This window comes from Artemia sp. Qi Xiang Cuo, chromosome 11, assembly GCF_049724085.1.
Source record: "Artemia sp. Qi Xiang Cuo chromosome 11, ASM4972408v1, whole genome shotgun sequence".
Taxonomy (NCBI): domain Eukaryota; kingdom Metazoa; phylum Arthropoda; class Branchiopoda; order Anostraca; family Artemiidae; genus Artemia; species Artemia sp. Qi Xiang Cuo.
In genome coordinates, this window is record NC_142804.1 from 48,052,950 (window position 1) to 48,066,632 (window position 13,683).

A 13,683-nucleotide genomic window follows, 5' to 3' on the forward strand; every position below is an offset into this window, starting at 1 on the left:
TAAAGAGTTAAAGAGGCTGAGTTACAAGGTCGAAAATTAAAACGTACTGGGATTAGGAGGCACAGTTGGGTGCCTACCACCCAGCAAACCCCCATATTTCTCAGAAATTAAATATAAAAAAAAATTTCTTTAAACTGAAAGTAAGGAGCGACATTAAAACCTAAAAAGAACAGAAATTATTCCGTATATGAAAGAGGCTGTGCCCTCCCCAACGCCTCGCTCTTTACGCTAAAGTTTTTATTGTTTAAAAAAAGAGTTGTGAGAAAGTCAAACTTTAGCGTAAAGAGCGAGGCGTTGGGGAGGGCACAGCCTCTTTCATATACGGAATAATTTCTGTTCTTTTTAAGTTTTAATGTCGCTCCTTACTTTCAGTTTAAAGAAATTTTTTTTATATTTAAAGGCTGCGAAAGCGGGAGGTTTGGGGGTGGTAGCCCCCAACTGTGCCTCCTAATCCCTGTACGTTTTAAGGTTCGACCTTGTAACTCAGCCTCTTTAACTCTTTAGAAAACGTAGTTTTTTTCAAATAATTTCTGCACGTTTTTGTACAGTTTATTACTTATTATTGCTTGACTAACTGTTAGCTGATCGTGTCAGGAGTTAAAGTTGGGGGGCTGCCGCCCCCAAACCCCCCGCTCTTGAACATTCTTGTGTTAAGGCTTTTAATTCCTGAATACTCAAATCACGTCGTACAGGGTGCCTCCTAATCCCTGTACGTTTTAAGGTTCGAACTTGTGACTCAGCCTCTTTAACAGCCCCCCAACTGTGCCTCCTAATCCCTGTACGTTTTAAGGGTCGACCTTGTAACTCAGCCTCTTTAACTCTTTAGAAAACTTAATTTTTTTCAAATAATTTAAAAAAGAAACTGAGTTTCTTTTCAAAGTATATAAAAAAGTTGCTCTGATGGTGAATCGAACCCGAGTTTTCCGCCTGAAAGTCTGAAGTCTTAGCCGCTGGACTATACAAACACAATAGTAATTGTTGTTTAGCAAATAGAAGGTATTTTCGACGCAAGCAAATTCCCAAAAATCTTGATATGTGGTTTTTGGAAAACAGGGAAGGAGTGATCAGATTGAGCTGAAATTTCGACGATAAGCTCCCAGGCCCCAGGAAAGCTTATCCTCTAAATTTCAGCCCGATCAGACAACGTTAAAGGGGGGTTGTGGAGGGAAAAATTAACATGGGCTAATATAGGAAAACGAGGTTTTTCGTAAATGTAAATTCGGGGGATAATTTTTTCGGTCTGAAAATATCAAAAGGCCCTAACAGGTCGAATTCTGCTTCGAATGAGTCCTCATTCAACCGGATCCGTTGCCAACTGTGGCCTGTAGGCGTGGCTAAGAAAAAAAAAAGAGATGAATTTTAAGTGGCTATATTTGGTTTTTTGAAAACAGGAAAGGAGTGATCGGATTGAGCTGAAATTTCGAGGATAAGCTCCCGGGCCTAGGAAAGCTTAACCTCTAAATTTCAGCCCAATCGGACAACGTTAAAGGGGGCTGTGGTGGGAGGGTCCAAACTTCCGGCCCAGTTTACCCCATGAAGATAAAGTCGGAGGAGGATGAAATTTTGCAAGTTTCTTAGTTTGAGCTTGGGCTACAAAATGCAATTACCGCCGTCTCTCTGCGACCTCTAGGACCTGAAATCGCTTAACATTGTGGTGGGTCGCCTCTTTATAGAGGCATAAGTGTGCCTCCTTGATATAAATTACAGAAAATAAAGAGATGAGGCATAGAATAAAAAAGGAAAAGGAAGAACTAACAGAACTAAAAATTAAACCGAAAATAAGTAGGCATATATAAACTAAACATAGAAATAGATATTTGACATATTAATTAAAGAAAATCAAGATGCATTAGCCATAATCACTGCTTTTCTTGACTCGGTCAGCTGTATACCGTTCCCAGCCCTGACTTTAGAGAAAAGATATGTGTTCCTGAGTGCAATTGTAATTAATGACCATTAATTATTTTTTATTAGCGTAAGTCTAAAATGGGCAGTGACAAAAACTTAATCATTAAAATGACTCTAATACGTAAAAAGGGTTAAGATTGTAGCCCAGTTTGTACTTATAGCAATACAAATCACAGAATTTTTATTATCCGTTGTCTTGGAATGGAAGTAACAATAAATAATTATTTATCATTAATATGCTTGAATGAGTTCTGGAATATACCCATGACCTATACCAAATATGAGCATATTGCAAAGAAAGTCACAGGGCCATAGTAAAAAGAAATGACCACAAAAATAAGCAATTAAACATCCGATCATTATTATTGAAGTTAGGTACAACCAAGCTTATAACATTCCAAATGTTTCAGCGGGCTTTGTAATTCCCGCGAGAAGTCTCCCCAGCCGTCTTCTAGCATAACCATCAGTCTCAATCACGCTTCATTCGGTTTTCGTAATATTTCAAACAATCAAAGATATTATTTCTGAAATCCTTTAATGTTTTACACTCACATATGCAATAAACATATTTAATCATAAACCCACATATCGAGTGCGAATATGTACCCTTTTCTGCAATATTCCAAATACATTTTGAAAAATGTATAAGAACTTCTTTAGTTTAGCGTATTTTATTTGAAGTTTACTGAATTTAATTTTAATTGACCCTTTGGTTCTTAGTAAAAGTTTATGAAATGGATTTCAAAATTTCAAATAATGCCTTTTCTGGGCTTTAGGTAGTTTTTCAGTGACTCTTTCTTGGCATTTGAGGTAACTTCGTTGGCTCTGGGTAGTTCTACAGGGTTGACCCTGTCGACAGGTTTAAAGTCTTTGTTTACGAGAAGTATCTGAACTTTATCTAAAGAATTATTGTGTTATTTAGACCAATAACCCATACCACTAGCAAGGTCTGATTGCCTAGATTTCCAAGCTATTATCTACTGATGGTGCCGTAAATATTTCTATGTTTAGGAAATGATTGAAAAGATTGATTTTAGAATCAGTAATGATCTTTAGAAAATATTGCTTTTTCATTTCTCTCTTATAGGAAGCAGAAGGTCATCGCCTTATTACGCAGAGGAAGACGAAGAAGAATTTGAGCTTACACCTTTTGAGCGTGAAAAGTTCAACATTCCACATCATGAAAAGAAAGTTAACAAAGGACTTCTTCGCAAGTATGGTGTCCCTGAGCATGAAATGAAATCATTGAAATCATCCGGATATGGTAATTACTTATAATACATAATATTAATCAAACGACGACCTTGTAGTTACCCGATGGTAGCTATAATAATGTTATATATATATGTAAGGGATTCTAATAATATCTCACTGGTCATAGTAATTATCCCTTTTTTACCTATGAAGCGACTGAAAGTCCTCTTAAAAGAGTTTTGAGATGACACTTCAGCTTTTATTTCTGCTGGAAAGTCTTCTGTGTAGCTCCTTGTAAGAGCCGTTCTGACCTATGTTTGGAGCTTATAAGGAGCTATGTTTGGAGCTTATAAGGAGCTATGTAACTCTTTTTAAGATGCTCCTTATAAGAGCCATTAACTCAGTATTCCTGCTTATATGCCTTTACTTTACAGAATTATCAAATAAAAGTAAATGGTAATCCAATAGTAATTTCTCGGACGGTAATTTCTTTAAATTACTTTTAACACTAGTTTCTAATTTTCAAATGGTAAAAATTCTAAAAAAATAATATTATCAAAATTCTTAACCTTTAGCTCTGAAACATAGAATTTTTTTTTTACATTTACCGTAATTTCACCTTTTTTTTCTTGCTGTTGTGTCCATGTTGCAAAAAAAAAATTTTTAATGTGGAATCGACTGAAAGTCCTCTTAAAAGAGTTTTGAGATGACACTTCAGCTATTATTTCTGCTGGAAAGTCTTCTGTGTAGCTCCTTGTAAGAGCCGTTCTGAGCTATGTTTGGAGCTTATAAGGAGCTATGTAACTCTTTTTAAGATGCTCCTTATAAGAGCCATTAACTCAGTATTCCTGCTTATATGCCTTTACTTTACAAAATTATCAAAAAAAAGTAAATGGTAATCCAATTGTAATTTCTCGGACGGTAATTTCTTTAAATTACCTTTAACACTAGTTTCTAATTTTCAAATGGTAAAAATTCTAAAAAAATAATATTATAAAAATTCTCAACCTTTAGCTCTGAAACGTAGAATGTTTTTTTTTTTTACATTTACCGTAATTTCACTTTTTTTTCTTGCTGTTGTGTCCATGTTGCAAAAAAAAATTTAAATGTGGAATCCCCCCTAACATTAAACCTCTTGGGAAACACGTTAAAATGGATAGAATACCTTATAATTTTAGCTGAAACCAATGAATTTCAGTATCAACCTCTCTCCACCTCAGCTTAGGAGAACCCTCAAATTCTAAATGGCTGGGAAGCCTTTACTATGTGGAAACTGTTTTTTAAACAGATAGAACATACATGGCAGCACGTCTCTCCCATTCCAAAGATATAGTTAGTAATAACATTAAATTATGGCTAGCTATGGCACTATATGGCACCGTGGGTTGCCTTTTGCGCCACTTGCTTCACCAGACCCAGTTTATGCTCAATTTCCGAGGTTATAGTTTGTCAAGAAATTTATAATGCAGTTTAAAATTTAAGAATACGATTGAAGTGACAAAAAGTAAATTGAAAGACACTGTTAATTTTTGTGATCATTTTCAAAGGTGGCCGATCTTACTTAGAAGAGGAAGAAGAGGAATATGAGATGCCATCATCACTTAGAGAGCGTTATGGAATCCCACGTGGCGAAAAGATTAACAAAGGAATATTGAAGAAATATGAAATCCCTGAACATGAAGTGACGAGGAAACGTGGAAGATTCAGCGAAAATGGTAAGAGAAAATTAATGAGTAAAAGTATTTCAGTTGAAATTGAAAACTTGCTGCACCAATTCTTTCTATTTCCAAAAATGGCAAATGTAAATGGAGACACTATCGAAACGATTCCTGATCCTATTGCGTTTAAGATTTGTTTTCCTATTGCCTCCCAAGAGATCCCCAAAAAATTTAATTCTTTATTATATTCTCTTCACGGCCTCATTTGGGGCATCAATCTTTTTTCCCCACCTAGCCGGCCATTTAGAACAATTTTGTTTAAACGGTCTTTCTCCTGTATAGAGAACGTGCCTAACTCACTCTCACATTTGAGTGGGTTGAAAACCATGGTTTATAAAATGGTATCGCACTTAATCACTGCGCCTCATTCATAAAGAATTTAGCCATTCTTCTGAAGTACACCGTATATATCTTCTTCTTCTTTCTTAAGCACCCCTGCATCTGCGCCTCAGCAAATCCTTACCAATTAGCACACATCTAAGTGGCTCTGGTATGTGGCTTTGTCAGAATGCTAATAGCCAAAATTAGTTCCTGTTGTGTAATACTTCATATCAGTAGAAGTCGATTGGGTAATCAGTCTTATTTCTTAATAAGTAAGCAATATATTCTTTAACAACAGTCAATACAAAAGATAAATTGTTAATTTTCCCCGCAAGGTTAAATAGTCGCTAAAATAGGGAAGAACACTTGAAAACTATCAAATATTTTAATTGTATATTTGATACAGTTTTTGGCCTCAGCTGCACTTGTCGGTTGTTCAGCATTGGGTTTTAATATATTTGTTAGTTTCTTCTAGAAGATCCTTTGTATTTTTTTTAGCAATTATTGATAAAAAAAAAAACGTAACATAAACACATCCCCTCCAAATGCCACATCATGATATGGGGGAAGGATAACCAAACAAATAAAAAAAACGAAAAAAAACACTTAACATAAACCTCAGAAGGGTCTAAAAATAAAACACAACTACAACACTATATACCCTGCTACCACTCGCTTATCACTCCACACTCAACTCCTTTCTTAACACGCCTCAATAAAAATAAAACATTACATTTAATGATTTAACACCAATTTTATCTATCAACTATGCATCCTATTATATTAATCATTAAAACCATATTTAGGAAACAATTCATTCTTCAACAGCCTTTTAAATTGACTTAAATTACTATTTTTAATATTGTCGTTTAACAAATTCCATAGCTTATTCCCTCTAAGGACAAGAGAAAACCCTGACCTAGACGTTACCCAATTATTAACAAAAATCCTTAAAACGATTAAGATCCGTTTCTCTAGAAGATCCTTGTCACTAAAAGATCCTTTACATTAAATATATTGTAAAGTTGTGATTCTGTGCAGAAAGTGAATTGCTGAATCTTCACAAGGATCGCTTTTTTGAACAGCATGTCCAAGATCCCGAAACTAGTTTAATTAAGATCCTGATCTCGCAGCATATATGCACATGAAACGAGCTTCTGGAGCAAAATTTTACTTTAAGTTGAATGTACTATAATTTACGAACATTTGTAGCTGCAGGCCTGGGATAACTGTCTACCAATTTTTGTGAAATTTCTTTGGAAGTTTAAAGTAAATCGACAAGGGTGCATTGTACTTGTCTCATATATGGCATGGTGAAGGGTTATGCTATGTTCTGTTTAGATCCAGTAGGCTTTTGTTGATCTTGGGATGACTTTTTAGGGATTGGGAATAGAAGCTTTTATCAGGGATGTCAGTTAGGGGGGGGGGGTTATTTATTCCCTAGATCCTTCCCAGCCCCCCCCCCATAGACTAAAAAACCTTTTATGGGGTATTTTTTATTGAAAAATACGTTGTTGTTTTTTTGTATTATCTTTAAGAAATTGAAAGAAAACGACAAATATGTCTCCCCCTAGATTTAACAACATAGATTTATGCCCTACCCCCAAAATTTTTGTAAATTGACGGTACTGTCTTCTATATGTTTTAATACGAACTTCTCCTAATTATAAAGTAGCATTTTAGGGATTTCACAGATGGTTACTTTCATTACTCTGTTAGTTAAGGGAATAAGTAACTGGGAATGATAATATGGGAACAATATGGGAGTTATAATTAAATGATCCACTAGGGTTTTACTAGTAAACTTTCTCTACAAATTTGAGTTTATTTGGCTTTGTTTATAAGTATGCTGTTTTACCAGTATCAATGCCATTTCACAGATGGTTACTTTCATTACTCTGTTAGTTAAGGGAATAAGTAACTGGGAATGATAATATGGGAACAATATGGGAGTTATAAGGCTGGGTAATTAATACTGGGCGTATTAATTTTGTATTTTGCTTAAGTGCTTTGAAATACAGCATTATTATTATTTATTTTTAAATTACTTTATTGGATTTAACTATTTAAACAAACTTGAAAAAGAGGATTAATCAATGAAATAACTCAAAATTTTGGCTTTAATTTTTTAGTTTGTAAATAAAAACAACAGTCCGAAGGTTTTTTTGTTATGGGATTGATACAGTATCTTCAAAACCGCTCTTTCACTTTTTTTCTGTCATTTTATGAATCTGATCAGTTCGGCATCATACTTAAATGATTTCCAAAATTAAATTCAACACATTGTTTGCAGAAATGGAATGGTATAAGGGAAAGAGCCATAGCAGAAGTGGTAAAAGGCATTTTGGCCGTAAGAGCAGAAGAGGTGGCTCGGACAAGACAGGTGAATACTTCAGTGACATCCCAGTCAGAGCTAAGGCTGTTTTCGCCCTTCACAAACTTGCTCATGCACACAATCCAAAAGCACTATTTATTTTGAAGTCCATTTTCTTCAATTTGAATGAAGATCCCGAGGTAAATTTTTTCTTGTTACTTTTATCTTTCTAGTCTTAATATAACCGTCTTTCGACATTATTTTCAGAAATATCATTTATAAATTGTTTACACGCCTATCAATGACAGAGGGGTCCAAGGCATTTATTTTTTTCTACCCCTTAGTGAGCTTTTTCAAAGCTAGATATTAAAGAAATGAAGAAACTATGGGACTTACCTTCCTAGACCTTCTTTAAATCTGTTCCAAGTTTGATATTGCTATTTATCATTAGTTTTCAAGTTGTACTAGAGAATTGTTTAACCTGGACAAAGTCTTTCTTTAAATGCCGAAAGAGGCAAAGGTTGCTTATTTTTTTATTATTAAACAAGGAGGATCCCTTAATAAGGAGGGTCCCTTATTAAGTGGGAGACCATCCTCCCTGTTTTTAAAATGAGATCCTCTTTGGAAATTATATTAATAGGATTGAGGTTGAACCACTTGTCAAATGCCATATAAGAGGATCTCAGTGTGTGTAATTGTTATGCAACGTTATTCTTATCCAACTGGATGCAGGATTTTTTTTATCCAATTGCATACTTAAACCTTACAAATTGATGGTTGGTTTTGTGGCTTTCATATTGTTTTGCCTTTTTTTTTAAATGCAGTTCCCATATGACGAGTTTTTTTTATTCTTTAAATTTTAATTTATATTTTGTTATTGTTTTGTAACATTATATTTTAGCTATTCCGAAGTGTAACTATTGTTTTGGCTATAAGATTTTCTTGATTATTTTCAGCCATGAATTTTTTTGCTTCTTAAAATTATCTCTCTCTGCCAAACGCTGAGATCGTTAGTCATGGCTGCACAATATTGCTTGCAGAAATGAAAAGCACGTTTTTTTAATATGGCTCAAATTGACTCAGAAAAGTTTCCCATAGCCTCGGAAAGGCTTGAATTTTTCAAGTAATGTTATGCGTTCTCTTCATTATGGCTTTTCTAGGTGAAGTTAGCGGAGTGAATACAGCTTTTCTGCTCACTGGGTTTAACTTTTCTTGAGAAAAAAATAAAATAAAATGCACCTTATTTGCCTTTTGAACCCTAAGAGGTCAAATGGGGCTGGAGCTCTCAGAAGAAGTCAAAAGACCCTGGTGACTTTTCCTTGGCTTTACGAATATTTGCAGCTATGTTCGAGGCAACCTAAATATTAGTATGTCTGGGGACCCAATATTAATCTGGTAAACTGGATGGGCTACATATTTACATATGGAATTTTCAATGGTAGTTTTTTTTAAGCGATTTTATTGATATGGTAATGCTATTGGAATGAAAGGTTACTGAAAAGGGGTAAACGGTCGTGATCTCAATATAATAATCAGGCAACCCCAGATTTCATTCCTACCAGATAGAAACACCTTGGGTTTCCCGGCCATGGAAGAACAAATTTGTGGTGGTCTACAAGAAATTGGGTTCTTGCAGGAGGTGTAGAGATTAAAGCATTCTGTTTTGTTTGGTGGAAAAGAAAATTTTGCAAATAAAATAACCTCCCGGTACTATTTAATTAGCTATAAATTGATTGAGATCAGGTTTTACAATTATTATTGATGAAAATGATCTCAGGAATTATAAATACTCTGTTTCTTGAATAATTTGAATAAAACTCTTCAAAAGGGTAAGGGAATACCCAATGGTTCAAATTACTTTGAAATTACCTTGTAAAATTGTTCTAGGATATTTATTGATTTTATATGAAATGGCCCAAGCAGCAGCCTTAAGTACAGTTGAACTTAGGAAGGGGACATAGGTCAATGTGATTTTCTTTGGTAGATTAGTTCTGTGTCGAGTATTCTGGGGTAGAAGCCTTAGTAAAAACCATTTTCATTTACTTCAAAGTTTCTTAAGATGTCGTTTTGCTTAAAAATAAAGTTAATATAAACCCTATGAGCCCATATATATATGTATCTTTCAGCTTTTAAAATTTTTTCATAATACTATCATTTACAGGTTCGTATGGCTGCTTTGAATATCCTCATTCATGCTAATCCTTCTTCTGAAGTTTGGGAGCGAATGGCCATCGGCACTTGGTTTGAACCTTCTGAACAAGTGGCATCACTTGTCCGCACAACATTGGCCACACTTGCCACAGTTGAAGATCCTGTTGTTAGACCAATGTAAGTATTCGAGATCTATTTTCAAACTTTTTGAGGAACGATATGATATGTTATATGGTAATAAGATAAACAAATAATTGTCTATTTTTAATGACCATTTACATGAATAAGTTAATTAATAACTAAATTATATTGATTTTGAGTCTTTTTTCTAAACTAATTTATAACCTACTATTAATTATATTTCAGGTTTGTTGCAAATTTTAGTTCTGTTCTATGGATACTTGATCAATTATCTAAATTCAACTTTTATTTATTTATTTTTTTTAAATTGTGTCTTGGTTTTTGTAAGACGATTGGCAGTATTATATCAGTCTTTTTTAAATATTTTTTTCTGATCATTCAATAAGTAGCTATAAAATTATAATGGAACAATAACATGATTAAACAATTTTAAAATAGCAACAGTAGATAGTAATTTTAAATATTATATATAATATGAAATGTTAAAATAAAGATAGCAATAAAACAAATATACAGAATAAATAGTAAAATCGAGCTGGATCACAAATAATTCAAAAAGGTTACATTTTTTCAAATAAAGAGTGGTATATCTAAAAATTGAACTGGTTTTGTGGCTGGTGGACCCTTTATTTTTAAAGCGTTTTGCCTCTGGTAGCGTATAGATCATGTTATCTCTGAGTTTGTTAGTCAAGTATCATCGCTAGAGAAGAGTCCCTTCGACTTTTTTGTCGACTTCGAATTTTTAGAGTTTTTTTTTTAAGGTGGTATGTTCCTTATCTTCCTTTTAATAGTGGCTGATCTTCATTAACAGCACAGTGGCAATAGAATTCTACATTTTACTTAAAAAAAAACGGCACACAAACTCTTGAGATTTTAAGATCGGACAAGCATATACTATTGAAAAAAGAAGATTGTTAATCCCTTTCAAGAAAGCGCAAAATCGAAGAATTACATAAATAACAAACTAAAAATTTTAAGATTTTTTTGGGCGAGGGGGAGGGTTCAATATTTATCATAAATTTTCGAATCTTACTCATGCTACTAATTTTTTTCCGTTTACCTTCACACATGCCAACTCTTCATTATACTATTTTTAGATTGCTAAATCGAGGTGGTAACAAGAGGGGGGGGGGGGTACAAAGTGACAGGGAACAAAGTTTATTCCTGTTCTTTCTCATTTCACGCGTATTATAATGCTACGGGGCATCTTCTGCTATCAGCGGAACGTTGGAAGTAGTCCTCTAAAGTCTAGTACGCTTTGCTTTCTGTACATCCTTTTGTTTTTGTTGCAACTTGTATCCTATTTGCTGTCAATATGTGGGTCTGTTTTCTTGTTAACGTTTTCAGCTATAGCAAGGACGTTTTTTGGCGATACATTATTATTATAGGAAATTAAATATGCTTATTTAGATGATCAGACAGTTTAACGTGTTTTACCCCAAAATTATGCTAGGTTGGGATCCGTCTGGTTAAAACTAGAGGAGGGATGCTCCTATTATGTGTAAGCCTACTTACATGCATAGGCTACTATATATTCCTAAAGCAAGGCCGTACCCAGGATTTTTTTTCAGAGGGTGTTTTACTCAAAGATTTTTTTCGGGGGGGGGGGGTACACAAAAAACCCTCAAAAACGCACACAATTTTTTTTATATCCATTTTTTTAGGTTTTTACGAGTCAAACAAACATTTCGGGAAGGGGGGGGGGGTTCAAAACCCCTAACCCCCCCCCCCTCCGGGTACGGCCTTGTCTTAAAGGGCATTGAAAGCATAGGCTATTGTGTGGTTAATTAAACCAATATCCAGAGATTTCGTCGTACAAGAAGTCGTAATTGGGTTAAACAGAATTTAGATTTTTCTATATAATTTTGAAAATGTCGCAAATTTCAAATGCCAAAAAACTGTGGCTTTTAATACGATTTAAGGATTGTCAGGACGTTTAGCCATATTTTACTAATGGCGTTTAGCCATACTTTGTATCTTTATTCAGTTTAATCTTTCAGTTTCTTTATTTTTTCTTCAGTGTTTAGTAGACTCTATTCAGTATATTTTTTTAGGGCTTTGAAAGCAAAGGCTGTTCTGCCATTAACCAAACCCATCTCTAGAAGTTTCTTCCGTTCAGCCAACATTATTAGTGGAGCTCACGACTTCGAAGAGGACGAAGGCTACTTAATGCACTCCTCCTTGTTCTTTGGAAACTCATCCTATATGCCAGACAATATTTATATGAACTTGAATTCAAACAATGGACCATTCAGAATTGTTAATACGCTAGAGGTATTTATTTCATTTTTTTTTCAAATTGTAAAAAAGAACATTTGACATCTGATTGAAAACTGTTATTAAAATCATTTTTTTATTAGTTATTGAAATAATAGTTTCTGTTATCAATTATTGATAAATTATCTTCATTGCCATAAATTGTCGCCGTAAATTATAAAATACAGTCAGAATTTTCTTGTAGTTTTTTAACGGCTACTGGTGGATTATTTACTTTAAACATTTACTTTGCAGAAATTAATAAGTAGATTGCTGAAAACAATATAATAGTATAAAAACAACTATTGTTTTATATAAATTGCAAATTCTTAATGTTTCCGATTCATTCATATTAGAAAGCTATATTTTTATTGAATTTCACTAGGTTTTAAGTTAAACTATCCTATCTTAAAGTAAAATCTGTGTTTTGGCCTTTGGATACATTGCCCTAATTTCATAAGCCAATGAAACTGATTAAATTATTGACTCATAAATAGTAATAAATTATTAAATGAAATATTTGAATAATAATTTAATTAATTAATTATTTAAATAACAAATTACTTACTTAATTATCGATTAAATTATTAAATCAATAATTTTATTTGTTTTTTAAAAGCTTCGATGAAGTACAATTTGAATCTTGATAAATTTCTTTTTTTAGCCGTTAATGACTTGGATTTTTCATGTGACTTTCAATGATTTTCTTTCAATATGCTCAATAGATACTTGATCTGTAGCACTAAGAATAAGATACAAAATGATGCTTCAATTCTTTATATGTAAAGGGTTAATCCATAATTTTTGCAGGATCATAAACTTCCGGAAAATAATTAAAGAAAAAAATGAGGAACATATCAGTTCATGGCAATTGCATAACTGTGGACTGCAAAAGCAATCGCGACTGACCAATAGGAGCCACGGCTGCCCAATAGGGGAACCAATAGGAGCTATTCGATCCTAACCCAGCTCACCGGATTAACTTCTAATTTATCTTTTCTTTTTTTTAGACTTCTGTCTTTGGTCGTCATCTTGAGAAAATAGTTGAAAATATGGTAGATAGACTTATGGGCCGACCACTTCGTCATGGCAGAGAAACAAGTCCAGAATTACAAAAGATTAAGGAAGAATTGAACATCGTCAAACGAGGTGCAAGTGCTCCGCAGGCATTTATCAACATTAAGCTCCTTGATGAAATTCAGCGATTCTGGGAAGTAGATGACAATATGTTCTCTGATCTCTCTGAAGGTAAGTATTATGCATTATAAGATGGTTTATCATGCATACCTATGCAGTTGCCTCTGGTGAGTGGCTGTTGACCTTTTTCGCAAAGCTTGGAGGTGGTAAAAGTTAGAGGTTGGTGGCTGTATATCCTTGTGAGACACGCCACAACCTTTGATGAGGGCAAACATAAGGTCATTAATCATTCCCTATCTTATGAAATAATTTTGCTTCAGGGGGCACATTATTGTTTACAAATTTGGTTTTGAATAGCTTAGGTGGTTTTTTGAAAATTTGGTTATCCCTGTTGCGAGACCCAGGGGCAAGAATAAGTTACCTTTTAATAAAACAATGGTTGCTACAATGCCCTACAAGGAGAAACCCAGCAAAGTTTGCGTGACATAGCCGAGAGTTATTATACATTTATTTTACTTTGAGTCAAATATGGTCTATTTATCG

General features: G+C 33.9%; 1 protein-coding gene across 1 annotated transcript in view; it reads left to right on the forward strand.

Annotated features, from left to right (window-relative positions):
• Positions 1 to 13,683, forward strand: part of LOC148947070 (uncharacterized) — a 67,316-nt gene that overhangs the window by 32,643 nt on the left and 20,990 nt on the right. Inside the window, exons 18-23 of the mRNA XM_089096858.1 lie at positions 2,996 to 3,172; positions 4,650 to 4,817; positions 7,435 to 7,655; positions 9,617 to 9,783; positions 11,802 to 12,021; positions 13,014 to 13,251. Of these exons, the coding sequence (XP_088952984.1) occupies positions 2,996 to 3,172; positions 4,650 to 4,817; positions 7,435 to 7,655; positions 9,617 to 9,783; positions 11,802 to 12,021; positions 13,014 to 13,251 (1,191 nt within the window). The remainder of the gene's footprint in view (positions 1 to 2,995; positions 3,173 to 4,649; positions 4,818 to 7,434; positions 7,656 to 9,616; positions 9,784 to 11,801; positions 12,022 to 13,013; positions 13,252 to 13,683) is intronic.